General features: G+C 42.5%; 1 protein-coding gene across 1 annotated transcript; it reads left to right on the forward strand.

The window, feature by feature from the left end:
• The first annotated feature begins 29 nt into the window (after positions 1 to 29).
• On the forward strand, positions 30 to 27,517 carry smtnl2 (smoothelin like 2). The gene is made up of 10 exons (XM_085381020.1): positions 30 to 187; positions 484 to 1,427; positions 19,995 to 20,076; positions 20,625 to 20,885; positions 20,971 to 21,033; positions 21,114 to 21,174; positions 21,260 to 21,382; positions 21,468 to 21,591; positions 24,155 to 24,306; positions 26,243 to 27,517. The coding sequence occupies exons 2-10, from the start codon at positions 750 to 752 to the stop codon at positions 26,367 to 26,369; spliced, it is 1,671 nt and encodes a 556-aa protein (XP_085237146.1). The 5' UTR covers positions 30 to 187; positions 484 to 749; the 3' UTR covers positions 26,370 to 27,517.
• Positions 27,518 to 27,823: the final 306 nt, after the last annotated feature.

Below are 27,823 nucleotides of genomic sequence, written 5' to 3' on the forward strand. Positions count from 1 at the left end.
TCTCCACTCCACCACTACCCTCCTCCCTCATCCCTCCCTTTCTCCTCCCTCCCCAAGGCCAGAGGAGTGATCAACCTTTAAACAAACCAGAGAGCCAGCAGAGCAGAGCAGAGCTCGCACACCCTCACACACAGACATACAGCTGCCGAAGAAAGTCTGGTGAGCTGTAGCAAAGAGCAAAACCGAGGTAGGTTTTTTGCAGCTGTGGGTGAAGATGACCTCATCGTTGTGTTTCTCAGCAGCTGTAAATCAGATCAGGCTCAAAGAAATGAATGCTTTTATTCTGTTCTTCTCAGTTCTTTGAAACAATGTAGCTTTTTTCAGTCTGAACTTTTGCTTAGAATCAAGTTTGCTGTGTCAGTTTTTGTTAGATATTAAATTTTCCCCTAATTATCCTCCACAGACAGTCATCTCAGTTGAGCTTCAGCAGATCTTTGAAGAGTTTAACAGTGTGTTTGCATTTTATTCACTTTGTATTTTCAGACAGAAGCTGGCGTGAAGTTGGTACCTGGAAAGCAGACCTTATTGAGCATCCTATCTCGGGACGTAGCTGAAGGAGTGGTAATAACACAGACCAGTCCTTTGCAACCCCTTTCAAACTTTCACCTCTTAACTCCTGTCCATCAGTCCCCACCCCCTCCGGCAAAACTCTCAGATCACTGACTGAGGCAGACCGTCACCAGGGAGTCATTAACTTGCAGACTATCTGGCCTGTTCCCCAAGGGTCAGCAGTGGTGGCATCTGTGCCAATGGAAGCCCCAGCAGTGGGTGACATGGGAGAAGTGTGCTGCCCAGGATCTTGCTCTCCAGAGGGCGAGACTGTGTGTGCAGCACTAGCCCGTTATGAGAACACTCTAAGGGATGCCATCAGGGAGATCCATGTGGATGTGAGTACTTTTAAACTGGGTATGGAGCGTCGTCTGGAGGAGACGAACAACTTGAGTGGGCCCCTCGGACGAGCCGTGGTTCATCTCCAGCAGGAGAATCGGCAGCTCAGGAGTCAGCTGGATTCTCTGACTCGACAGGTGGAGCTCCTCAGTGGCATCACATGTGACAGGAGCACCTTGCTGAACAACAACCACCACACACATGCCCAAAACCACAAGAACCACCTAGATGACATTGAGGAGAATCACCATGAGATAAAGGAGGTGATCTACGGAAAAGGTGAGGCTCACACACAGAGTCAGGCTCATCTACACATGCAGACCTCCACCTTGGGAAGCCAAGCCCAGACCTACAGCAGCCTCAGCAATCAGACTATCCCTGCATCCCCCCCTGCCACTTTTTCATCCTCCTCCACCTCCAGTAGTCCTCCAGCTGGCTCCAGAGTTTCCTCCATGGTGACAAGCCCAGTGTCTGGGAGCAGCCCCTCCATCACCCGCTTCTCCAGCCGAGCCACTTTTGCTGTGTCCAGCAAGACAAATGTGAGTACTTCATAGAGCAGAAATCCATTCATGAAGAGTTCTTTAGTGGTTCAGAGGTTTTTGATGTCTAGAGTGAACAAATGTGCCGAATGAACAAATGTGAAAGTTCTTCAGTCAACCTTGCCATGTCGCATTTATTTTTATTTTAAGATAAGATAAGATAAGATAACCTTTATTAGTCCCACACGTGGGAAATTTGTTTTGTCACAGCAGGAAGTGGACAGTGCAAAAGTTATGAGGCAAAAATTAGAATACAATAAGAATAAATACAGTACACAACTGTACAGAATAGAATAAAATAAAATGCTATATACAGTAGAATAAAATAAAATAAATATACAATAAGATAAAAATAGAATACAAATACAAATACTATATACAACTGAGTAAAAATACAACGATGACAGAAAGGATTATTGCACTTAGTATTATTGCATATGTATGGATGTGTGTGCTTGATCAGTTAAAGTCTTTATTATGGAGTCTGACAGCAGTGGGGAGGAAAGACCTGCGAAATCTCTCCGTCCCACACCGTGGGTGCCGCAGTCTCCCACTGAAGGAGCTGCTCAGTGCTGTCACAGTCTGCTGCATGGGGTGGGAGATGTTGTCCATCAGGGATGACAGCTTAGCCGCCGTTCTCCTGTCACTCACCACCTCCATTGGGTCCAGAGGGCATCCTAGAACAGAGCTGGCCCTTCGGATCACCCTGTTCAGTCTCTTCCTGTCCCCAGCAGAGATGCTGCCGCCCCAGCAGACCACGCCATAAAAGATAGCAGAAGCCACAACAGAGTCATAGAATTTCTTCAGGAGTGGGCCCTCCACTCCAAACGACCTGAGTCTCCGCAGCAGGTACAGCCTGCTCTGCCCTTTCCTGTAGAGGGCGTCTGAGTTATGAGTCCAGTCCAGTCTGTTGTTCAGATGAACACCAAGGTACCTGTAGCTGTCCACAGCCTCAATGTCCATACCCTGGATGTTCAGTGGTTGCAGTGGAGAATGCTTGTGCCTGCGGAAGTCTACCACCAGTTCCTTGGTTTTACTGGCGTTGATCTGGAGGTAGTTCAGCTGGCACCAGTCCACAAAGTCTTGGGTCAGACCTCTGTACTCCTTGTCGTCCCCATCAGTGATGAGGCCGACTATTGCAGAGTCATCAGAGAACTTCTGCAGGAAGCACTGGGTGGAATTGTGGGAGAAGTCTGCAGTGTAGATGGTGAAGAGGAACGGAGCCAGAACCGTTCCCTGTGGGGCCCCCGTACTGCAGACGACCCTGTCCGACACACAGCCCTGAGTCCTCACATACTGTGGTCAGTCGGTGAGGTAGTCCAGGATCCAGGTAGTGAGGTGATGGTCCACTCCAGAGTTCACCAGCTTGTCCTTTAGAACCGAGGGAAGAATGGTGTTGAAGGCACTGGAGAAATCAAAGAACATGATTCTCACAGTGCTTCCAGCGGTCTCCAGGTGAGCGAAGGAACGATGTAGGAGGTGAATGACGGCATCATCCGCTCCAATGCCAGGCTGGTAGGCAAACTGAAGTGGGTCCAGTGATGAGCTTATTAGGCGCCGAAGCTGAGCCAGGACCAACCGCTCCAGGGTCTTCATCAGGTGGGATGTCAGAGCCACCGGCCTGTAGCTGTTGAGGTCCTTGGGGCGTGAAGTCTTTGGCACTGGTACAACACAGGAGGTTTTCCAGAGCTGTGGGACTCTTCCCAACCTCAGGCTCAGGTTGAAGAGGTGCTCCATCACCCCACACAGTTGGTCCGCGCAGGACCTGACGACCCTCGAGCTGATGCCATCTGGACCCGCTGCCTTCTTGCCATTAATCCTCGTCAGTTCCCTCCTAACCTGGGTGGTTGAGAGAGACAGGCTGGAGCCTTGTGTTGAGTGTGTATTGGATGCTGTTGTTGGGGGTGGGGGGGAGTGAGCAGGGTGAATAGAGGAGGCGTGAAGTGTCTGAGGTGGAACAGCAGCAGTGGGGGTGGGTGAGTCTGCAGCCGATGTTGCAGACTGCCTCATGGCTGAGTCAAATCTGTTGAAGAAATGATTCAGTTCATTTGCCCATCTCACATCCCTCCCAGGCAGAGAGTTCTGCTGTTTGTGGCCCGAGATGGTTCTGAGGCCTCTCCAGACTTCACCAACGTTGTTTTGTTGAAGCTGGTTCTCCATCTTCTGCCTGTAGCTCTCCTTCCCAGTCCTTATCAGTCCCCTCAGCTCTCTCTGCATCCTTTTCAACTCCTCTTTGTCTCTGGATTTGAAGGCCCTCCTTTTCAGTGATATTGAACTGGTTTTTACTGACAACAGTAACCATCAGCAACCTGTCAGGGAATATACATTTTTCCGTTTCTACCTGTCTTGGCCTAGGCCTATGGTGCCTCTGTTACCTTAAAATGTTGTGCTAACTTAGCTAACTGCTAACTTCCATTAGCATATATTAGCAGATACATTTATATAGATGGTTATATATCTGTAGTTCACAATTTCAGTTTATCTGTTATATTATTGGTAATAATTGAAACTGTAGACACATTTAAATATCTCAGTTTTATAATTACATTTGGCTAAAAATAGAGTTTTACTTTAGCTAGCAGTTAAATTGTTGTAATATTACTGCAATATATATTGTTTCTTTAACTTTTTAATTGTTCCTTAAAAAGTTTCTTGATTGTTCCCTGGCAGTAACCTGACTGAAAATCATTGCTTTAGCCTGCAAGGGAAGAAATGTTACACTCTTTCAAGGAATCTATTCCAAAAAAATGTACACTTGATGCCCTCCAGGGTTCTTGTAGAAGCTCTTCGCATATTTTTATCTACTCTCTAGTTTACAGTTCAGATTTGTCATGTACTTTGTAACATGAATGGAAATTTAATATAGTGCAACTGCAAAGTAGCAGTAGTTGCAATGGCCACAGTGGTAAAGACACAGATTTATGAGTTTAAATGAAGCAATGTTGAATTGTGGGTGTGTAGATGTGTCATACGAGGCACTGGCTATGTCACTGTGGTTGCACAATAGCCCTCTGCCAGGATGCTTAAGGATTTATGAAGTGCAGTAACATGAGTCAAGAAGGCTCCTGGGAGGTGAAGTTAGTGCGGTTGTGTGGTTTTTCAGACCTGTACTAAATATTTGAAGTCAGCATTGTGAAATGTCGGCTCTGGTTAGTCATTATTGCCTTAGTCCTGGATGTACCACGTTTATCCAGTTTTGGTTTGATTTTCATGCCTTAGCTTCACCTGAATGATTACATAGTTCTCCTTTGGTCTTGTGAAAGTCGTTTGAAACTCTAATGACTGCATCCAGAAACTGGTGGGTGAAGCTAACAAAACAAGCTTGTTCTCTTAGTTTCTGTAAAGCTGATATTTTTTCAGATGCCAAGAATGTTTTAGAGCTGGTTTCATGATGTGTCCATGTGGGTTACATCACAATACATCAATGAGTCTGTGAGTCAGAGTTTTAGTGTTTTGTGCTTTCTGAGCTATTCCCAGTTATTTTAAGTTCAACTTGGGATGCAGTTCATGAAAGTATGTCTTCTGTCTTATGACTGTTCTTAACCATTTACATCAGCTGGTTTTGTTTTCTTCCTTGGCTTGTTTAGCCTCTGATGAAACCGAAAGAGAATCTCCTGGCTTTTATCCATCCTGTGGTTTCTGCATCACTCAGCCGGTTGATGATGAGCGTGTGGTTTTCCTGGCCTTGTCCTCATGATAAATTTATGGGTTCCTTAGAGAAATAAGGAAACTTTCTAAATATTTAGGCTAGACAGCAGCTTAAGACGATCAAGATGCTTTTTAATGTCTTCCCGTTCCTAGGCGATTGAGTGGTTTGGAGTACTGATTATACCCTTCAAGTATTTGCAATTTCAGAGCGATAGAATTAAATGGAACTTGAGAATATTAAATGCATTTTTAAGGCATGCACCAATCTTACCTATGACCCCCAACTTATCCCAGCTGAGAGTGAGTGAGATACACAAGTTGCCCTATCAAAACCTAAACTTGTTCAATGTGCTTACATTTATGTGATTGTATAGTATATTATTAAAATCTTGGTTCTATTTTTTTCATTTTCTATGCCAAAGATTTTTGCAGAGCAGATGTTCGCTTTGCTGAACTCAATGACCACCATTGTGAGTCCATCAACAGTAGATAATATGTGAAGTCACATGTCAAGCTGTTACTAGTACTTTAAAGTGGCATTGGGAAACTTGTATGGCAGGAGGAGGTCCTGAGAAGACACACCATAAAGTTGTGGAAAGTGTGACAATCATGAGGTTAGTATTAAGTCTGCTTTTTATTCAGAGCAGGGCAGTTCCCGAATTTAGCCTTTCCTGTGCACTCAGCGCTGACACAAAGCTGGGAGATACACATACCATCATGGGAAGTAGTAAACACATTGTATGGAAACGGCTGACATAACTAGTCAGCGTTTTGAAAAAGTGGTTATTTACATCCAAGTAATTAGAATTCCAGGTTATGTCAACTGGACTGGCATTCAGATAGTTTGAATGACTCACTCAATGCACTACACTACACCACATTAACACACATGATCATGAAGTATTTATCTCACTCCTATGAACATATGAGAGGCAGTTTGGAACTCCTTAAACATAGACATGGACATGCAGCATCCAAAATGGTAGTCAGTGAAATAAAATATTTATATTATTATTTTATTAATGTCCAACAGAAGTTAGATGTTGGCTTTATCAATGGAGCCATCCACCACCAGCTGGCACCTTACTGCTTTGCTGGCTTCTTACTACTAGTACTTGAAAAGAAAGCTGCTGGTGCTACCTCTGCTAACTTTAACTACATTCAGCAAGTTAGCATTGCGCATGTGCCATCTGCTGCATGTTGAAAAGTGCCACACATACTGTAGCATTTAAAATATGATTTGGTTCACAAAGAATGTCATTGACAGCTTCAGAAATACACATGCACATCAATCAGAATGTAACTTTAGCATTTTAGACCAGCTGACTTGTCTGATCTTTTTTCTTCCTTTTAAATAGGCCAGAGCATCACTAATTTGAACCTCTCACGTCTTTGGGGTCTGGTTTTCTCCTTGCTATTCTAGCATGTCATCTTGCGAACATCTAAAATGCTAGATAGAAAAGGTGGATGTAGAGTTTTTTTTAAGTAAGGAAGGACTTGACCACCAAATTAAGAGTAAATAGTTTCTCCAAAAAGCCCCAGATTTCATTGTAGGATTTATGTTGTGTTTCAATGGCTTTTAGTGTCAAAGAGCACTATATTTCTATATATTTATATCTCCTTACAAAACAAATAACTAATGAACAATTAGCTGGAGAGCAGGCCTTTTGAAATAATTTAGTCTGTGTTGACAGACACACTGTGCAAATATTTTGTGAGAACCAAAGATAACTTTGGGTCCTCATACCACACACCAAGCACAGTGGTCTTAAGAAGTCTTGCAAATCCACCACGGAATGTCTCAAAAGAAATGCAGCATTATGGAAGGAGCTCCATTGATATGTTGCTGGAGAAACAGGCAGTACATGCAAGACAAGCATCTTGCATTTTTACCTCGAAGGGTCATCAGAAATTACCCACAAGCAATTTATTTCTGCTAAATGGGCACTGCTAGCTTTTGAAGCCATGGGTGCACCTATACATGATTACATCTGTTGATGATATGATATTCATGCAGAGTTACAAGTCTTACAAAAACGTTAAAAGCACTTGCACACTTTATGGTAATAGCTGTTGCTCCTGTATCCGTGATTACCAAACTATGTCGTGGATACAACAGAAGAATGTTATCTTCTGTGAAATCATGTGGTCAGAGCTAAACAACACAAGGGCACCTTTGTTTCTGTGTATCTCTGCTGTGGGAGATCCCCCACTGTCAGCCACACACAGCAGAATAATGCATGTGTTCACAGAGGTTGGCTGTGTGTGCTCTGTGTTGTGGTAATTAGCTTCATGGCTGCTGTTTGAAATCATAATTGCAGCTCGCTCAGGTGCCACATCCTCACCTGGCTGTCAAGGTGAGATGGGGAGGATACGGTGCATAGAGTTCAGTTTCTGTTAAAAAAAATACAAAGACTGCAGGCATACTTCACAGCTCGTGTCCAGGCTGAAGCTATCTGCAGCCAGAGAGATGTGTACAGGCGTGTCGTCTTCCATCCTGCTCTCCAGCTGTTACTCCTCACCATCAATGTACATGCCAAGCGGTCACAAGCGGACACACGCACCTGTGTGCACACATTTCACCTTCGCTCTGGTAGTGAAGTGAAAGCACCTGCAGCATGTATCTGTGAGTGAGTTATGAGCGTCTTTATTCATGATCAGTCTCTTTTTTTTCGCTGCGGTCTCCCTTCTCTTTAAAGAAGAAGCTGAGTGGAAATGTACTTTATGTATTTTTATTTTCACTGAGGTTATTAGTCATGTCCATCTGCCTCATCAAGATGATCATAACTGTGTATATGAGAAGTTCTGTTTCATCTGATTAAGTTCGGTGAAATTCGTTTAAAATGGAAACACATTTGTGTGTGTGTGTGTGTGTGTGTGTGTGCGTGCGTGCGTGCGTGCGTGCGTGCGTGCGTGTGTGTGTGTGTGCGTGTTTTGTTTTTTTTGTTTAGAGTTGTGGCTGTTACCAATGATGACCTCAGGTCGTCGTGCTCCAGGACCACTGTTGCAACTGATTGAGATGCTACAGCTTTGCAACTTGGTGATAGGGACAGTTAAATGTATTGGGAGATGTTTTCCTTCAGCCTTTAGAATGTCAGATGAGATACTGAAAAGCAACATAGTGCACAGCACTCATTCTATGTTTGACCACGGGATCTGTTTTGAAACCAAAAATCAATGTTGATCTACTAATTTCATTGGTTAGGTTTGCACAACAAAACTACTTCAACAAAAATTTGTGGTTTTGGATGAAACAGATTATTTTACATTGTTAACTATTTTAAAAAGAGTCAGCATTTTAGAAAGCCTTTCTCACAGAAAGAACAAATTCTCCACTGTCTTTCCCCAGTCACAAAGCAGCATTATTGGTCAGTGGCAATGCACAAACAACAACAGAGTTGTGTTTTTTCATTAGCTAGTGGCCTTTTCTTATTCCCAGGGTGTCTTTTATTGAAGCAACAGTGTCCTGGATTTGGTGCTGAGGTATAAGTATATTTATAAGATTTTAAAAATAAAATCATCCATTTACTGCTCTTAACTATAGACTTAAAGTCAAAACAGTCTTATATCAGACCATAAATAAGCTTACTAATGGTCAGTTTGGGCAGTATTTTGGTCATTTTAGATGGCAGTCTATGGAGACCACTACAGGAACTGAAGCTGATGTTTGCTTTGCCTTTATTTTTCATCCCTGGAGGCTCTCACTTGTTTTTAGTGTGTGGAAAATGGGTGTGCTTGATTTATGACTCACAATGGAAAAGCTGCATATTGGGCAGTTGCCGATGTGTTGTTTTCATGCACCATCTAAAACATCAATAAATCATTACCAGGCACATTTTGAGGTATTTTTGTTCTTGTCAGCAGTCTGGTACAAATTCAACAAAGGATTTTATTGGTGATGGCAGACCTAGCAGGAAGCAACAGGATTTATGGGAAATGTGGTTTTAATTTTAAAGAACATCTGCACTCTACCACTGCTTCAAGACAGAAGCTATCCACTGGCTCAACCCATGTCTTATTTTACAGCAATTATACCAAGCTCCTAAACTTCATATGACAGTAATAATATACTGGCAAGCTGAAGGGAAATCTTGTATATTTATCAGAGTTTCGAGCAGCTAAGCTGTGGTCTAATCTTTAGATTTGTTACACCCCCTCAGTCCCTCCCCATACACCCGTGATATCCATCTCCCACTAACATTATAAAATCCAGCACTGATGCTATCTACACAGTTGAGCAACAGACCATTGTAGCAGTCAGCCTACACTCTTTTAGTTTAGTCACAGACTGAGAAGAAACTGATGATTGCATGTTCAGGCCATTTAAATGCACTGACCCAAGTCCAAACTGCAGTACACATCCTTTGCCAGGATTACTGCCTGCTGCTGCACTCATTTAGCAGTAAATTAGTAAAAACCGCAATAGTATCGTTCTCGCTTTGTATGCGCACATATAAATTATGCATATATGGTGATTCAATGTACACACACATCATGTTAGCCAACTTCATTTTTCTGGGTTCGTTGTAGTTTGATTTAAAAAGTAGATCTATCGTAGTATTCTTTATTTTCATGCCACTAATATAGCCAAAGTTTGCAATAATAACATTAGCAGATATTAGATGTGAGTCCATCTGCTTTACGCTCTCAGTTTGAGACAGTTTCAGGGATGGAGCTGCAAATGGCAGTTTTCTAAAGGAAATGGAAAGAGAACCAAAAACGGCTTGTTTTAAATATCAGTTCAATGCATCCATCCACTTTCTGGGTGGCTGGGTCACAGAGGAAGCAGCATGAGCAAACAATCTACCTTCCCCTACCCACCTCCTCCAGCTTATCTGGTGGGTACACCAAGGTGTTCCCAGGCTAGCCAAGAGATATAATCTCTCTGGCGTATCCTGGGTCTACCCCAGGGGCTTTTTATGCAGGGACATACCTTGAACACTCCACCTTAACTGGTTCCTTTCAATGTGGAGGAGCAGCAGTGCAACCCACAATTGCATTCCCACCTCTTACTTTTATCTATATAGCTCCAAATCACCAAAACCTCATGTGACTTTACATTGTAAGGTAAAACCCCTACAATAACAGAGAGAAAAGCCCAACAATCTGATGATCCCCTATGAAAAAAAAATGGTGACAGTAGGAAGGAAAAACTCCCTTTTAAAAGGAAGAAACCTTTAGCAGTACCAGGCTCAAGGAGGGACAACTATCTCCTGGATTGTGGAGGTTAATGGAAGAAGACAGGACACAAGACACACTGTGAAAGAGATTAATAATAACTAACTTTACACAGAGGATAGGCTAACAGAGTTTTCCAAGACCCAGTCTAAGACCAACAGGGATTATTTGAAACTCTGAATTAGGCAACAGTGATTAACCCTCTTGAGGCAGGCGTTGCCGATTTACAACAGTTAAAAACTAACAACCTGACTCCACATACATATTTTATGAGGTTTTTTTACTCAGAAGTACCACTGCAGGACTTTAATTTGAGCCTGAGAGGGTTGCATTGTCCAAGACTTAAAGTTAATCGGTTTGCTTAATTACTTTACTCAAATTTTGGTCAGATTTTAACAGACTGAAAATGTGTGTCTGGGTGCAGAAAGACAAATAAATGAGTTAGAAGGCTACACTGCAGGGTAAAGAGCATGGTGTTGTATACTTCTGTGATAAAGACAGCTGACATTTACACACCCGCCTGTGGAGACTCCCCACAGTCTCTGATAGCTGTGACGAACAACTCCTGATATCTGTCTGCCATCCATACATGCATCCATCTATCTATTCTCTCTGTGTGGCTCTGTGGCCCCTTCCTCACCCTTTAACCTTCCCCCATATTCCCATCCGAGCTGGGCTGCACTTTAAGGCTGGATTCCTGGCACCAACACCCCATCCTCCTCTTTGTGGCTATTAATACAGTCATGAGTGAGACAGAAAACAGAGTTTAACCTTTTAACATCCACCAGGTCACTAGTCCCCTAAACACCACTTCATTTTTACAGGAAGGTATAGGGTTACTTATGTCCACACCTTAATATGGGATTTTCTCTTATGTAGTACAACTAAGTAGAAATCTTAGACCAGAAGCACTGTAAGGCCAGAATGACACTTAGTGTCTCTAAGTGATGGATGTTAAGAGATCATAACTCCTATCTTGGAGTCAGTTATCAATACACAACATATTATAGAAGTATGTCTACCCTCGTGATTGGCTGTTATTAAGCAGGTTTGGAGGTACACACTGCTTATCAGAGTTATTTTGAACAATTATTCTCCTAAACTGAAGCTATTGAGTCTGAACCAATATGGAAATGCAGAACAGAAACTGAGGAACAGCTGAAAAGAAACCAAGTATTGCGTGCACACGTGTGTGTGTGTGTGTGTGTGTGTGTGTGTGTGTGTGTGTGTGTGTGTGTGTGTGTGTGTGTGTGTGTGTGTGTGTGTGTGTGTGTGTGTGTGTGTGTGCGCGCGCGTGTGTGTGTGTGTACACATGCTGGGGGTTTAACAGAGGTATGCAGCCACTCCCAGAGACTACCCCTGGCTCTCTTAATGACTTCCAGACAATAGGCCGTGTTCCTGTCATCATCTCTCTGGAAACAGGTTAATAACTGACCAACCAGCCTGTGGGACCACTCACTCTCGCTGCCCTCTGGAAGTCAGCTTCAGGAGTTGATAGATTTTAAGGTTGCCTCTTTGGCTATCTCAACTCAGTCCCATGCTGGGAATACTTTACAGATTTCATTTAGCAGCACTCTGGCTTTGTTGTCTTGGAGCAATGCCCAGAAGGTACTTTAAGGAAAACTGGTTTTAGGGGTTAGGTGACACTTTGACAAGGTCCTGGTGAGAGTGCACAAAAATTTACATGTTTTTTCAGAAGTAGAGTCTTCCGGCACAGACAGCTGAGCCTGATGTTGTAGCTGCTTTGGACATTTGGGAAATTAATAGATACATACTTGGTGCCACACATCCACTGAGTGTTAACTGGGCATAATTCATCACATATTGGCACTGGAATACTAAAGTGAGGTGATTAGTGAAGCGGCCTTCCTTTTTCACCTGGTTCTCTAAACATAACAACACACCTGTCTGGTGTATTCAGCTGTATGCTACAAATGAGAGTGAAGGGAGAGGAGATCCAGACCGTTCATGTTCACCAACATAGTAGAGGTCAGCATGTCAAACTCCCCCGTTTATGCTGACATCCTCTGCCTCATTGCCTGGAAAAGAGGAGGATGGAGGAGGGGAGGTCTTTATTGCTTCCACATGTTGGAGCGAGATGTTACTGTGAGAAATGTCCATTTCCAAAAGCCCACCTGGACCCATTTGTCATCAGTACTTGGCCTGAAAGACACAGAACAAACTGTGTTCTTATTCCATTATTCTTAAATCACAAATGAATCCGACGTAACCACCAACACACAAGGAAAAGCTTACAAATGTCCTTTTTTGAGATGCGGCAGGTAGTGGATTGTAAATTATACTCTTAACATAGCTTACATTCACCGAACAACAGGTTCACTGTTCAAATGTATTCACTACATTTAGCCACGTTTTATTCCTTTGTCTCTGAGAGACACAGGATTATCAGAAAATTCAGAAAAGTCTGAAAAGCACAAGTGAAACCACATGCTGGCAGCAGCAGCTAAGACTGCATCTTGCATTCAGTGGTGCTATGTTAGTGAAGTAAACCTTTCCCTGTACAGTAATTCTCACCTGCAATTAGGTTTTTATATTGTCTCAGTTCAAAGGCTGTGCATATTTTCAACTCCCAACCCTAAGTGGTGTTCCCTGGGATTTTTCTTTAAGAAATTGCAGGCTGTGTGAATGTATTTGAAGAACAGGTGGTGTGAGTGTGTCTATTTCCTTCAGAAAATGATTCCTCAGTAGACCCCAGTAAGGAAATTACAGAGTTGGAGTCCTGTGTAACTGTTTCCTCTGATAGCATTACAGTAGCTTCTGTACATGATAACATGCTTCTTGCTTCATATGTTTCTGGACAGTTTGCTGTTATCTGTATTCTGCTTTGACCTTTTTCTTGCTGCTATAGAAAAATGGAAGGTCGCATTCACAGTGATGTATGATAATTTGCAAGCTCTGTAAAAATTTACAATATGTAGTTTATAGTCCTGTATCGCTACAAGCGCACAAGTCTTCACTCTGTAATCATGCGTGTATTCATGGAAATCTTTGCGTTTGGGCATTTGTTTTGCAAATAAGTAGCTACTAAAGTTAGGTAATGGGTAACACATACATACACACACACTTTCCTTCACACTAGCACTTGTTGGAAGGGCGCCAGCTTGCCTCCATTTTTTAATGGTTGTTTCTTTCCTCCAGCACTCAAAGGTCACTCTAAGAGAGTGAAGGACAGAGGACGGCTTACAAGATGGAAAGATGAAAAAACAACAGATATAAGAAAGACATTTAGCTATACACCTGGTCAGCCAACCACATTTTAAAAGCAACATTTTCTGAAGTACCAGGACACTGCATTAGCATTATTTTTCTCCTAGAGAACAAAGAAAGTCAAGTTAGGGTTGACTGTGATGGCTTGGAACTCAGAGAGGGCTAAAGCACAAGATGTCACCAAGCAGAGCAGTTTATCTTTGGCCTCAGAGACCCTGATGACTTCATTAATTGGAGATAAATTATCTGAAATTCAGGAGCGGGACCACGCCTCCAGACACGCACCTTGCGGGTCTTATCTATATATGAGTCCCCCCAGTTCTACAAGTTTTTCGTTCTTATCTTTATGCCCCTCCCTCCCCTTTTTCAATTCTTTCGCTTCTTATTAGTACTCATTAGTACATGGGGATCTGCCAGGCCGGGGAGCCACCGCCAGTCCTCTTCAAGGCCTTCCCCAAACCGCAGCTATTCAGAGTGCAGATTATTAAGCAGACTATTCGCTTAAAGAAAATAGACTGGTGCTCATAGCGCTTTTCCACTTAAGTGAACGGTCATTTTTACCATAAGCTTCATTCACCCAGCCAAGCACTATTTTCTACTTGTCTGACAGGCACACATTTTCATCGAGGGCAGCTCAGGGTTCAGTCTCTTTCCCATCCTCACCTCACCCCCCACCCTTTCAGAGTCTTTATTAAGGTGTCATTGATGAAGACGCTTCTGACAGCTAAACAATGTCTTGTGACTAAACACAGGATATGGCGCTCAACCATCACCCTCATACCTCGTCCTGTTTGAACAGACAGGTTTACATGCCGGGTGTGTTGTCCCAAAGCAACAGCTGACATTTGCAAATATTCTGGTATATACTTGCACTAGAGGAGGGATGGTAGCTGTCTTCAGTTTGAGCTAAATTGCAAACATTTACACAGTTGTAATGATTAGATGTGTGAGTTTTTCTGAAGGTTAACAAATAAAATATTTAACTGAATACCCTGATTTCAAATCAGCTATTTGACTGGGGGTTAAACGAAATGATAGTGTTTTGTACAGTTTCCTTCAGTGGAGGTCGGACACTTATCCACGGGGTACCTCAGAGTGCAAAAATCTAATATGTTCTCCTTTTCCTCATATTTCCTCCTCTGTCTCTACTCTCAGACTGGGGGCTTCATTACATTTTCTGCTCTGCTTTAACAGTTTGGTCCAGATATTTTATAGTTCCTCACTCACGATGCAGTGACGCACTGGTGGATTTGTTGTACCTCTAAGAAAGAAAAAGGAGCTTTTATAAATGTGAATATACATGTGCGTTCATGCATATTCACATTTATGCTAATAGTTAGCAGTTACCTCTGAGCTTTAACATCATTAATGTAATTGTGCAAGACTAAAGCAAAACAAGAAAGCAGACAATGTAAGCTGACCTCCTTAAAGTCCATCCACTTTGGCTTTCTCTGTGTTTTTATGATTCCTGCTTACAGCTACTATTACACACGTGTCTGCCAGTACAGGGAGACATGACTGTTGGATGTTAAAGGTTCATGAATCTGGAACCAGAGGAGGTGATGATGTCTTTAAAATGTGAGGCCTAATTAACAAGGATACAGGATTTCAAGCAGATGCTAATTCTTGGCATGGGTGTAGTTATGCTGAGTGTCATGGCACAAAAATACTGCATTTGTAGGTGGCCTGTCTAGCAATAATTTAATTGGCTGGAAGTGGTGAAGTCTAAATCTAAACATACAGTTTAAAGTTAGTTCAGGTGACTTTTAATGAAGATTTGGATTGGGAGGTAAACTATGCTCACAACACAGACTGTAACAACATTTGCATTTTTATGTGAAATACAGGTTCAGCTCCTGAAACTACTTCGGGGGTTTCATGAAATCATGGAGCAATCTCGCAAAATCGTAGATTTTTACATAGCTGGGAGTAATGATGTCCTAGTGAGCTATGCTAATGCTAATCCTGCTCAGCAACTTGAAACTCTGTAATGTTTGCTTGACCTCATTGTCAGTACTACATGCGTATTCACTCGTGTGTGTATAAATATTAGCTGTGTAGCAGCTGCTAACCTGAGTCTTGACCTTCACTGGTCAAAAAATACCCCTAAAGAATAGTACTAATATTTATCTACTGCACACTGACATTCAAAAGACTCATCACGTTACAGACATTTTAGTACTTCCAAATGTTAGGAGACACTGTCTGGCTGACATCCAGCTTTTGATAAAATATCAGCACATCAAGTGCAGAGCAATCCAACAGATATCAGCTGACTGATTTCCTACTCATGAGGCTCTTGTGCCAAAGTGTTTGTTTAACCAAATGCATGCAGAAATGTGATGAGTGCGGCCTGTCCTGTGGTCTCTGGTCAACCTTGTGCCACGTGAAGTGTGCAGAACACAGCGTTCAGCTGCGCGCTCTGCCAGCAAATAAACCTCGAGATGCCAGAGAGTTTACAGGAACCTCAGCAGCTATGCTCTCATATTTCCCCCTCTGACCTAAAGTGGACATCTGATGATCTGAGTACTTAAGTCGGGGAAGCTCCCCTCCCCAAAGCCAGACATTCTGCAATTTGTCTCCCTCCTCCTGCTGGATAGCCAGCTGTTTCCACCTCACTACCCTTATTCCCAGCCCCTCTACACTATTTCCCATCATGGAATATAAAATCACTCCCTGTCTTTTGCTTTCCTCACTTTATCATACATTACCCTTATTGAGTGTGTCATCACAATTTAATAAAATGACACCACCCCTGTCCGTGCACACATTCTCTTTTGTTGCCTTGCTTTCACACACATGACCCAGCAGCATTCCTATACGTTGAGCTCACTCTGTCTATCATGCACACATATACACGCCCCAAGATTTCCTCAACTGAGCACAGTGTGCTGTCTCACAGCCAGAGCAGCACATTGTATATACATGTATGTACAGAGGGGATGCAGAAGTTTCAAGTTTCTGTCTTCTGAGACGTTGCAATTGAGGTTGTTTCTTTATTCTTTAGGTGTTGTTGGGGTTTTGTTTATGGTTCCAATACCTAAACACATTATCCAGTGAATATATCTCCACTGTATTGGGTGGGTCGAGATCTCAGCAAACCGATGGCTCCAGACTGCTACAGTGAAGTAATAAGCCGTTTTATTCTATAATTTGGGTCATTTCACACTTGAAAATTCTTTCCAAGGTTTTAAAGTCTTGACAGTGTTTGCACTCTTATTTCCTTGTTTGAATGTTTATATTCACATCTGCTCAATTGCATGGCGACGTGCATATGTGCTACGCTTTTCTGGGTTTTCTAGACCAGCAAAGTGTTGATGACGCTTTCTAAACAGCGTTTGTGGCCTCAAGCTTTTGGCTTGTAAAGCACTGATTTAAGATAAGACCCTGGCTCCAGACCAGCTGCCAAACTGCCTGGGTGAAAAAAAGTTTTTATCAGCGGGTAGATAGAGCTAGATACTTTGTCTAAGGAGTTTTGAAGTCTGAACCAAAAAGTGAATTTTTAATTCAGTACAGTTTGAATGTATAATGCCACTTGTCTGTAAAGGTTCTCAGTCATCCAGGTCATCGTAGTCAAAGGAGCTTGCAAAGAAAAGCGTCTGGACTTCTTTAAGTTACTTGAAGACGTTTCACCTCTCATCCGAGAAGCTTCTTTAGTTCTAAGGTCAAATGGTGGAGAGTCCCAGATATAAACCTAGCGTTAAGGCGTCTGGGAAGGGATCTCAAAACTGGATTACAGATGGCAGAGAGTTGGTGTCGTAAACCCCCGCCTCTGTTCAAAGATGGTCGCTCACAGTGGACATAGATGGCTTCTTTCACTCCTCTTTCTTGCTGTACAGTGCAGCGAGGAATGCCCAGACCTCTACATTGGAGAGACCAAACAGCCACTTCACAAGCGCATGGCACAACACAGAAGAGCCACCTCCACAGGACAAGACTCAGCTGTCCATCTGCATCTTAAGGATAAAGGACACTCTTTCGAGGATGCCAATGTTCACATTTTGGACAGAGAGGACAGATGGTTTGAAAGAGGAGTGAAAGAAGCCATCTATGTCCACTGTGAGCGACCATCTTTGAACAGAGGCGGGGGTTTACGACACCAACTCTCTGCCATCTGTAATCCAGTTTTGAGATCCCTTCCCAGACGCCTTAACGCCCACTCACATCCTGGGCCATCTGATCTCAGGAATTCGCATGATAAGGTGGGGCCAGGTTTCACAATGAACTCACCCGAAACCCTGGCTGATTGGGACCCACACCCAATTTCACACCTTGGCTCAGGCGATTAGAGGATCATCAGGGGGTCCTTTTGTCCCTCTGTGGGGGGATACTCCCACTAGGTTTATATCTGGGACTCTCCACCATTTGACCTTAGAACTGAAGAAGCTTCTCGGATGAGAGGTGAAACGTCTTCAAGTAACTTAAAGAAGTCCAGACGCTTTTCTTTGCAAGCTCCTTTGACTATAATGCCAGTTCACAGCAACAGTTGTAACAGAGAGCTTCATAGGTAAACACCCTAAAATATTAGAGAGAGAACCCAAAAGATGAGACAGGGAGTGAGAACTCTCTGGGGGATGCTGGGGGATTCCCAAGATGCAAATGAGTCTTTCTTCTTCAGTCACCTTCTTCACTCACTATGTGTTTATACACCTCTCTGCATTTAATTATTGGTTATTACTAATCTATGGCCCTCTTCCATAGGAATTATTTGTCCTGTCTTCATCTGGTAACCCCCATCCCTCCCTGAGCCTGGTTTTGCTTGTGGTTTTTGTTAAAGGGGAGTTTTTTTCCTTCTCACAGTTGCCAGTGCTTGCTTGTTGGGGTTCATGTGATTGCTGGGTTTTTCTCTGTTTTTCAGTAGTCTTTACCTTACAATCTAAAGTGCCCTGAGGCAACAGATTTGGTGCTATATAAATACAATTGAATTGATTTAAATTGAAAATTAAAACATGGCAGAAAGTGGCAATTCTGGGAAGGAAGAACTTCCTTTGAACAGGAACAGGGAGCGACAGTCATCTTTTGTGAAAGATTAAGCTATCAGGGAAAAGAAGATTAAAAATTTCATGGAGTGAACAGAAACTGAAAAATGCTTCCAAGCACACTGATGTTATCTAAACACACAATTGGTGCATCAGATGCATCACTGAAGATATAATATTTTCAGTCAAATGCTGTGCAAGAATCGGCCCTGTCTACTTAATTCCACTGTGACAGCCAAGTCTGAAGTACAACCAGCTGCTCAACAAGCTGTGGCTGCCCAACATGGCTGCCCGAAGGTGCGTTACGTCTGTGAAGAGCTCTTTCAGGATCACTTAGGGTAAAATTTGCACATCATATATAACATTTTACAAAAATATAAAATAATAGAATTTAACAAGGCCCGAGGGAATTTCTATACGATCGTCATAATAAAAGCTATAATAGTAGATTAAATTTGATATGATGCCATTTCAGACATTAACTATCTGAGGCAGTTGCTGACACAGGCGAACCAGAGACCTGTGACCTTGAGCAAATACTGTCAGTGCTGCACTGTTGACCTGAGCAGTGTTGCTCTGACGATAGTCACACTAAACTCTGCCTATCTATCTGACAAGGCCACATGGAAAGTACAGCAACTTTGGCCACAACCAATGTGGAACAGCAGCTCCATGCATTAAGCGTGTGAGATAGAGGTAAGGATGGTGATTAGTTGTCCCATGTGGCCGACAGGGTGTGGTGAGAGAGAAAGGACAGCCTCTCCTTAGCTACAAGACTGAACTGATTCCAGAGGCAGGAAGAAAAGTGGGGTCACATAAATGCTGAAATACGAACTCTGGATACTGATGATGTTTGACATTAAAAACTTGATCCCAGTCACTTTAGCACTCAGAACCGGGTGGATTTTGGCTGTTCTCCCATCCCTGAGCATGTCGCTGACATGCAGCACCCGATTTAAAACAAAGACTTTCCGAGTCTTATCAAAGGAGGGGGGGGACGAGCATGGAACAAAGCATCCCTCTGCCTCTTGCACTTGCAGGCCTTCACTGAGGTCCATGTGCAAAATAAATGGCTTTGAAGTGCACTCAGTTGTGGCATGCCAATTTGTTTTGTTTTGTCTGAAGCTGTGTCAAAAAAAGCCATATGTTAGAGAAAAAGTTGAAAACTTGAAAGGAGTGAAAGAGTCCAACAATGACTCAGTGAGCATCTGGATTTCTTTTCTTCTTTTTTTTGTTCAAGCCAGAGGAACATGAATTGTCTACAATCCAAACATAACATATTGGTGTTTGAAAAGCTAAACATGAAACTAAGAGGAGAATAAAAAGGTGACCAAGTGCAGTTTTTAGTCCACTGGGGAAGGCAATTCCAGTAGACAATCGGCTGATCAATCCTACAACGATTAAATGGCAAGAGTCTTAAGTTGCTGGTTTTCATCTTACGTGTATGACATTGTGTTGTGGCAGTGAAGAAAAATGGCCCTCCTGTTTGTCTGTTGTTGGCATGCCGTTGACTATGACTTCATGTGTGTTTCAGAGCATTGAGCGAGAGGAGCCAATTGAAGTCGACCCAGCCCCGACACATTCTGGACAGGAAAATGGACACGCTGTTTCTAAAGGTAATCACACAGCTATGGTCTCACATCCTCGCAGTGCAGCTTGTCCCCGCAGTTAATGATGATACAGTCACAAAGCATTGTTTCAGGGAGTTTCCAGTTATTTTACCCAGCGTGCTTAGCCAAAGGAAACAGATTTATGATGTTTTGTGGCTATAGCGTTAGGAAGTGTATCATTTGTAGACCATAAAAATCAAAGCAGAACCATTTTTGGAACAGAGGGTAAAGTGGGGGAGTTATCAGCCAACACTAGCACCTTAAGTAATCTATATTTACAGTGTAAGAAGGTAAGGTTAGGAAAGTCTATAATACAGTAAGAAGGAGACACAGTGTTTGTACTTTTTCTATAAGTCCCCAAATATTTACAGTTTAGTTTGTGTGTAATTTCTCATTTTTGAAGTCTCCTGTGTGTCCTTTCCAATTCAGAGGAATTCATGGTAAATGTTGGGGAATGACAGCAAGTTATTATGAAGTGCTGTCTGTCTTTCTTTGCTCCTAGATTGTATCTTTAGCATGCTTTATCAGCTTTTTATACCTTTTCATCCAATCAGAACATTCAGTGCTGGTACATGGAAAGATCTCTCCACCCACTGACTCTCCACATGAGAACGCTCCCATTGTCACCATGCGGATGCCCCACCTGCCCATTACTGCTACAACCAAGACAGCAGAAATCAAAAGCTCACCCATTGTTCCAAGTAGCCCTGCAAGTCCTCTGACCTCTCTGGCCTCCTCCGAGGCCTCACCTGGTGGCCAGCCAGCTTCTAGCACCACCCTGCCTGAGCCAATAGAGGAGTCTCCGATACAACCAGGTAGCTGACAGTTACATCATGAAGTAATGTTATGACACATGAACGCAGCATAAATTGTAACTAAATTAGAATTTCCTTTGAGCAGCACCTTCTGTAAAATCCTGGACTCCTACACCTATCAGAGCTTTGGGATCTCCTTATCTTCAGGGTGAGTCATTGTTTCAGAAAGTTCTAGACATAAAAGTATTGCAGATATGCATAATTTACTTTTTGCCTTGTCTATTCCAGAGAAGGCAAATTCAGTTCCTGCTAAGTCTGTGACCTACTCAGGTCTACAGGAGTCTGACAGGTAATTGGATGGCAAACATCACACTCTCAGAACAGAGGAAGTATCTTTTTGCTTTGTCTGACACTTGTGCATTGTCATCCTGCAGTGACAGCTCCTTTGGGCAGATGGGAGAAAGGAGGCGGGAGCTGGTGAGATCACAGACTCTGCCCCGTAACATCGGTGCTCAAGCCCGTCGAGCTATCTTTGAAAGACTGGATTCTGAGGCCAGGTGAGAGCATCGTAATGCTACCTTTGGCAGCACATCAACACAGCGGTCTTATTTATCTTTGTTTCCCCTTTCTTTCTGTGTGCAGTCGTCTTAAACCAGTGGAGTCGAAGCCCAAGTTGAAGCGCTCGCAGAGTTTCGGGGTGTCCACTGCCAGCAGCATCAAACAGATCCTTCTCGAGTGGTGTCGCTCCAAGACCATCGGCTACCAGGTAAAACACTCATTATCATTAGTCTCACCAGCCAATAAAGCCTGGAGGGGAACGTGTCACACTTTTGTAAACGTATATGTTTTTTAAATGTATTAAATTATCTGTAGCTATTGAATATTTTGACAAATAGGCTTAAACACTGATTTTCTACGTTTCACCTTCTCCAGAACAGATGATGGTCAGTTACCTTCGTCAACTGTTTCCTGCTCTCCACACAGTCACTGACATCACTTCACTTCACCATAGCACAAAAACAAACTTTCAGAGATGTGCACCACATAGATAATCCAGTGTGCCTGAGTATATTTCAGCCAGAGTTACTTTTTTCTTCTTTGTTTATTTTTTTTGTTGCACTCTAACGTAGTGGAAACTTGACAACATGTTCGTGTGCTGATTAGATGTTTGCAGCTGTGCTTTACAGTTGGAAGCACAAGAACACAAGGCTGCTAATGGAAGACGCAAATACATTCATACTGTCCTCTCCATAATGTTTTACAGCTGTTGGTCTATCCAGTTTGACTTTGTGGTAGTTTGTAAGGTTGCTTCTCGAGCCCCACAAAATCCTGCTAGCAAGTGAGCATACTACGTTACACAGCGGTATAAGGATAAGTAGATAATGGAATACTAAATGTCATCGGAATTTTTGCATCTAGGTTCTTTTGTTTTGTGTTTTTTGATCATCCTGACATTTTCAGATTTTTTTTATAAATGACTTGACATAAGGAAGTCATTGGAGAACAAGGTAAATTCATAGGGTAGAAAACAGGCCTTGGTGAAATTAGCTTTCGCTACAAGAGTTAATAAATACAAGAAGGTAGATATTAACCTTACTTTTATGTGCTTCCAAATAAAATAGTCCTAATTACCTCAACGTTTTGACAAATAGACTAATTAATTTTTTTCTGAGAGTGACACGGTGTCCAGTACAAAGCAGTGGGCAAACCAGCAATTAGCCCAAATTAGCATATTAAGAAAAAAAAGCTTCATGACCCTAAAAAATTACACACCAGACGCATATAATATTTTGTGTGTTTATTTTATTCAGATCCAAATAAGCAGATATAAACAATCAGACCTCTACATTTGGCAGTAAGTTCGCTTGTAGCTCAAAACATGGGCTACTGCTGAATACACAATGAGATGGAAATAGTAAAATAATCACACCTGCTGCTCCGGTCAGTCAGCTCTCTAAAATGATTACTCTGTCTCCTCAGATGTGATCCCAACTCTGCCAACATGAGGTCAAACTGTCCCACTGGCATCCTGAAATATGTGTGAAAGTAGTCATGATACAACTTCAACCCCTGGATCAAACCGTGAAATCTTCTCTGCTGCTGCCTTCTTGCGAGAATTGGATAGATCCAGAAACTGTTTCTTCTTTTTCTTGTCATTTTTTCGCAGTGTGATGAGTGTGTAAGGGCTTTTAGGAGCTTGAAAATACAAGTAAAGTCGTTTGGAGGTGGTTTTAATCCTGGTGATGGTAATGAGCCACACCTTTCCTGACGTAATGACTCACATGATCAATAGCGGGTCAGTAACCAAGTCCAAAGGGAACAACCTCTACTCAGGTTTAAATACCTGGGACTCTCCACTCTTTTTTTAGACTGAAGAAGCCTCTTGGATGAGAGACACATCATAAACTTAAAGAAGTCCAGTCCCATTCTTTTTTTTCAAACTCCCAAGACTACAATGACGTGTATGACTAACTTAAAAACTTTACAAACTAGTGGCTAATGTCACGCTAGCTATAGCCATCTTTCATACACGTTGACACTGCACTAGAGCTCCTGGAGCTGCTGCTTGTTGTTTGGACACACGTGACAGCAGTTCTACTGACTGACTTATAGGACTCTTGGAAGTGACACAAATAATTGTACTTCCCCAAATAAACTGGACAGGGTACATAATGTGTGTCAGAGATAGAAAACTATAAATTAGAATACTCGACCTAGATACATGCAGCTGTTTCATGCTGATTTACCCTGTTGGTACACAGAGGGACTGCTAATGTGCTTACTGTGTTCCTTTCAACTACAGTAGCAGTGAGCATCCTTGTGGTAAATAGGTGCGTCTAATTGCACATGTGTGTTTTGCAGAGGTGTGGAGGCGTGGTTTATGCTGAGGTCCCAAAGTGCAAAGTGACACTTTGCTGCACTCTGAAAGCCTTTTTTCTTGACTGCAGCCTGAGCCAGCTGCTCCATGTGGTTTTGGTTACAGTCAAGCAAGCAAGACTCTCATTAACTTGTAGCAAACTCTTACATACACACACAAGAAGAAGAGGGAGACGTTCATTCGATTACGTGACGTGTTGCATTTCATTCAAGCCAAACTCCAGACCAATAAAGGGGTATCCTTGAAACAGCGTGATTTCAAGAGCACGTCAGAGACTGAGAGAAGCAGAGCAGGGGGAAGTCTGTTTTAGCCATCATAATTATGGGTTAGACGCCGGATGGGGAGACACCTTTATGAAGCTGCAACAAGTCACGTGTCTATCTTTTACCTCTCACTGCTCTCCTAAATGCAGTATTCTCACACACTCATCATCACTTCTTCCTATCCTCAGAACATCGACATCCAGAACTTCTCATCCAGTTGGAGTGATGGGATGGCTTTCTGTGCCCTGGTTCACTCCTTCTTTCCCACCGAGTTTGACTACACCTCTTTGTCACCGGCCAATCGCAGGCACAACTTTGAGCTGGCCTTTGGAACTGCAGAGTGAGTGATAACAATATGAAAATAGGCTGTGGATAATTTATTTTTGAAGATATGACAAAGTGCTGCTTCACAAGCTTAAAAAATACACTTTCTGTCAATTCGTAGGTTTTACATATTATATGTAGAAGACGTTATGTTTCTCATTCTTACCAGGCCTTAAATTATATTCTTAATGACATTCACGTATATTTTATTTTTAACAAGACACTACAAGAATGTTTTTTTTATTTCATTTTAATGTTTTTTATCTTCTCTCAAACATTATGTTTATTTTCATTCTGTTTTTTTATTTTTTTTATTTTTCATTTCAATATTTCATTTAGTTTTGTAAAACCAAAATATTTCCTTTCATTTTGCTTTGATGGAAGGTTAATTCACTAAAAACAGATACATTTTCACACGGCTCTTTGCAGTACTATAAAAAAAATTCCCTTCTACAGGAGGAGGAGGATAGATAGTAACCAATAACCAAATGCCCTTGACTAACTGATCAGAGAGTGTGAGCGCATCTGTAAAAGCAGGTATGTGTGTGTGTGTGTGAACACAATGCCACAACCTTCGCAGGATTAGATGTCCAACCAAATTCTCTCAAAGGTCCAGCACTCAGAGAAACTGCAAGAAACCCAAGAGCTCCATCTCAGCATGTTAAATGTACAGTAAGCTAATTGTGTTTGACATAAATTAGCCCAGATGTCACAGTTTTCCTTTAACTTCCTCCCACTCTTGTTGTGTTACAAACACAAACAGTTATTAGTTAGCTGGAGCTCAGTTGTGGTGTCTGGATTCTGCTAATATGGCTTTAAAAGATTTATGAGCCTTAACTCCATCAGCCATGCATGTCTGCTTTATTGTGGTTGGATGTTTCTGAATGGCTTTTCTCTCTTGGTTTGTTTTATAGCTCTCCACAAAGACCCAAATGTACGCGTTTTAAACGATCATTACTCCTGCAGATCCAGTCCTTTTTATTTCTCCATGCTTTTTTTCCCCTCCCTTTTTCACATTTGATGAAAGGTGTGCATTCCTTTTCCCTGATGTTACACCCCGGCCTAGGCAACCGGAGTGCAACACGAAAAAAAGTAAAAATAAAGAAAAAAAAAACACACACACACACACAAAAAAACCCCACTAAAGCTCACCACCAAAATCCCGAAACGAAAGTATCGACAAATCTATTTACAACAAACTATTTATTTACAACAAAACACCAAACTATTTACAACACGGGGGAGATCGCGACCATGACACACTGAAACACAGGGTTTAAATACCTAGAGGGAGCAATCAGGAAAATGGACAACAAGAGGGAAACACAGCTGGGGCAACTCAGAACTGACGAGACAGGGAAACGTAAATTGAAAAGACTAAGATAACACAGACTTTCAAAGTAAAACAGGAAACACATAACAGTCACGCCAAAAACAACACACTGACAACACCGAAACGTAACACTGACCAAATGGCTTCATAAAGCCCAGCTTATTATCCCACTGCACTACACAGACCTACAGCGTGGACGTGCACTACTTGATTAAAGACAAGTTTATTTTGTGCCTGCAGCAGAATTAAGCTGTTTTGACTGAAAAGCATTATTCAGTGGGTTCAGTGACCAGCTTTAGACTTGACCTCTTAAAGAGATCTGAGACTTACAGGACAGTGAATACACATATCAGGATGATTACATCCACCATGTCATTCTGTAACAAACTGTAACAAAACATGTTTGTTAAAAATCCATTTTCAGCAGCTTTACAGGTTCAGAACACGACTGGCTGCTGTGTATTTTTTGCATGATACAGTTCAGTCCTGTAAATCAATAATTAGGTAACTTCAATCTTCTTCTTTAGAAAGTTAGAAAGTCCACTCTTTGAAATACCCCTGATGCCACTTCTCTAGCCTTCCCTTTTCTTAACTTGTCTTCCTTTATCTCCACCTCCAGAACGAAGGCAGGCTGTGACCGGCTGATTGAGGTGGACGATATGATGATCATGGGCCGTAAGCCAGACCCCATGTGCGTCTTCACCTACGTGCAGTCCCTCTACAATCACCTGCGGAAGTTCGAGTGACGCTCAAAGACCTCTTTGAAAACATCAACATGCTATCAGCTAATTTCTGGTTTGCTGTCAGGCAGAGGCCTCTGCATGTAGGGCTGGTGGACAGAGCTGGCACGTTGGAAGGACTAGGTCGCCCCCTAGTGGTGGATAAATAAACAATCCTCTATTGTGCTGCAGGAGAAGCAGCCCAGAGGGGAAGTGCTCACAGCTTGGGTCACTGACAGAGTGGACAGTGTTTCATCCATGCTGTGTATGAACAATCATGAAGATGGATTCATACACAGCGGTCAGCAGTTTTTGTGTATGTGTGTGTGGTTTATATTTAGGTTTTTACTTTGTGTATGAGTATTTGTGTGTATGGCTGAGATATACTGGAGAGAGAGCAGAAATGTTGCTGTGTTCATTATTGTCACACATGCTTGTAGGTTAACCTCCATATTAATTTCAACTTGCGCACCTGTGGAGAGGAGGTATGTCTCAGAAATGTCACATTCCGTAAAGCTGTACGTCCGACTGTTTAGGGCATATATGACGCAGTGTTGTAGAAAATAAAATGATATTTTGATATGATGGTGAGCAATCTGGCAGCACGGTGGCAGCACGGTGGCACGGTGGTTAGCACTGTTGCCACACAGCAAGAAGGTCCTGAGTTCAATTCCACCATCAGGCCAGGGTCTTTCTGTGTGGAGTTTGCATGTTCTCCCCGTGTCTGCGTGGGTTCCCTCCGGGTACTCCGGCTTCCTCCCACCGTCCAAAGACATGCAGTTTGTGGGGATAGGTTAATTGGATAATCCAAATTGCCACTAGGTGTGAATCTGTGAGTGAATGTGAGTATGAATGGTTGTCTGTCCTTGTGTGTTAGCCTTGCGACAGACTGGCGACCTGTCCAGGGTGTACCCCGCCTCTCGCCCTATGACAGCTGGGATTGGCTCCAGCACCCCCCGCGACCCTGAAAAGGATAAGCGGTAGCGAATGGATGGATGGATGGATGGTGAGCAATCTTTCAATCCACATATGCTGGATGACACTTAGATGATGCTGAAATATGGAAAACAACATCAAGAAATTTTACTTCTCTGGGAAAACTGGGTTTTTTTTCTTAATATCTACTTCTATATTATGACACAAGTGAAACGAATTTAAATAAACAGTGAAATTTATATGTTGCAGTTTTTTTTCTATCCTGGATTCATTGGGAACTAAGCAACGCTAAATTTATGGTCACTCAAGTTACAATGAAACAGTAACATAAAACATAACAATTGCAAATAGTTGATCATGTGATCAGGCTTTTGTAAATCCATCAAGTTGTGTGATTGTTTGGGTCTGTGTGGTTTTTAAGTGTCTCTTCCAGTTGTTGGAGCTGATTGCAGCTGGACAGCATCGGTTTCCAGACCATCTGCAATGTGTGGAGATTTTATACCATGTGTATGATATGATCTTAGGTTCCTCCACATCGTACAAGC

Source organism: Rhamphochromis longiceps, linkage group LG14 (assembly GCF_057381845.1).
Source record: "Rhamphochromis longiceps isolate RC_006_pf linkage group LG14, R_longiceps_female_GT1.1, whole genome shotgun sequence".
Taxonomy (NCBI): domain Eukaryota; kingdom Metazoa; phylum Chordata; class Actinopteri; order Cichliformes; family Cichlidae; genus Rhamphochromis; species Rhamphochromis longiceps.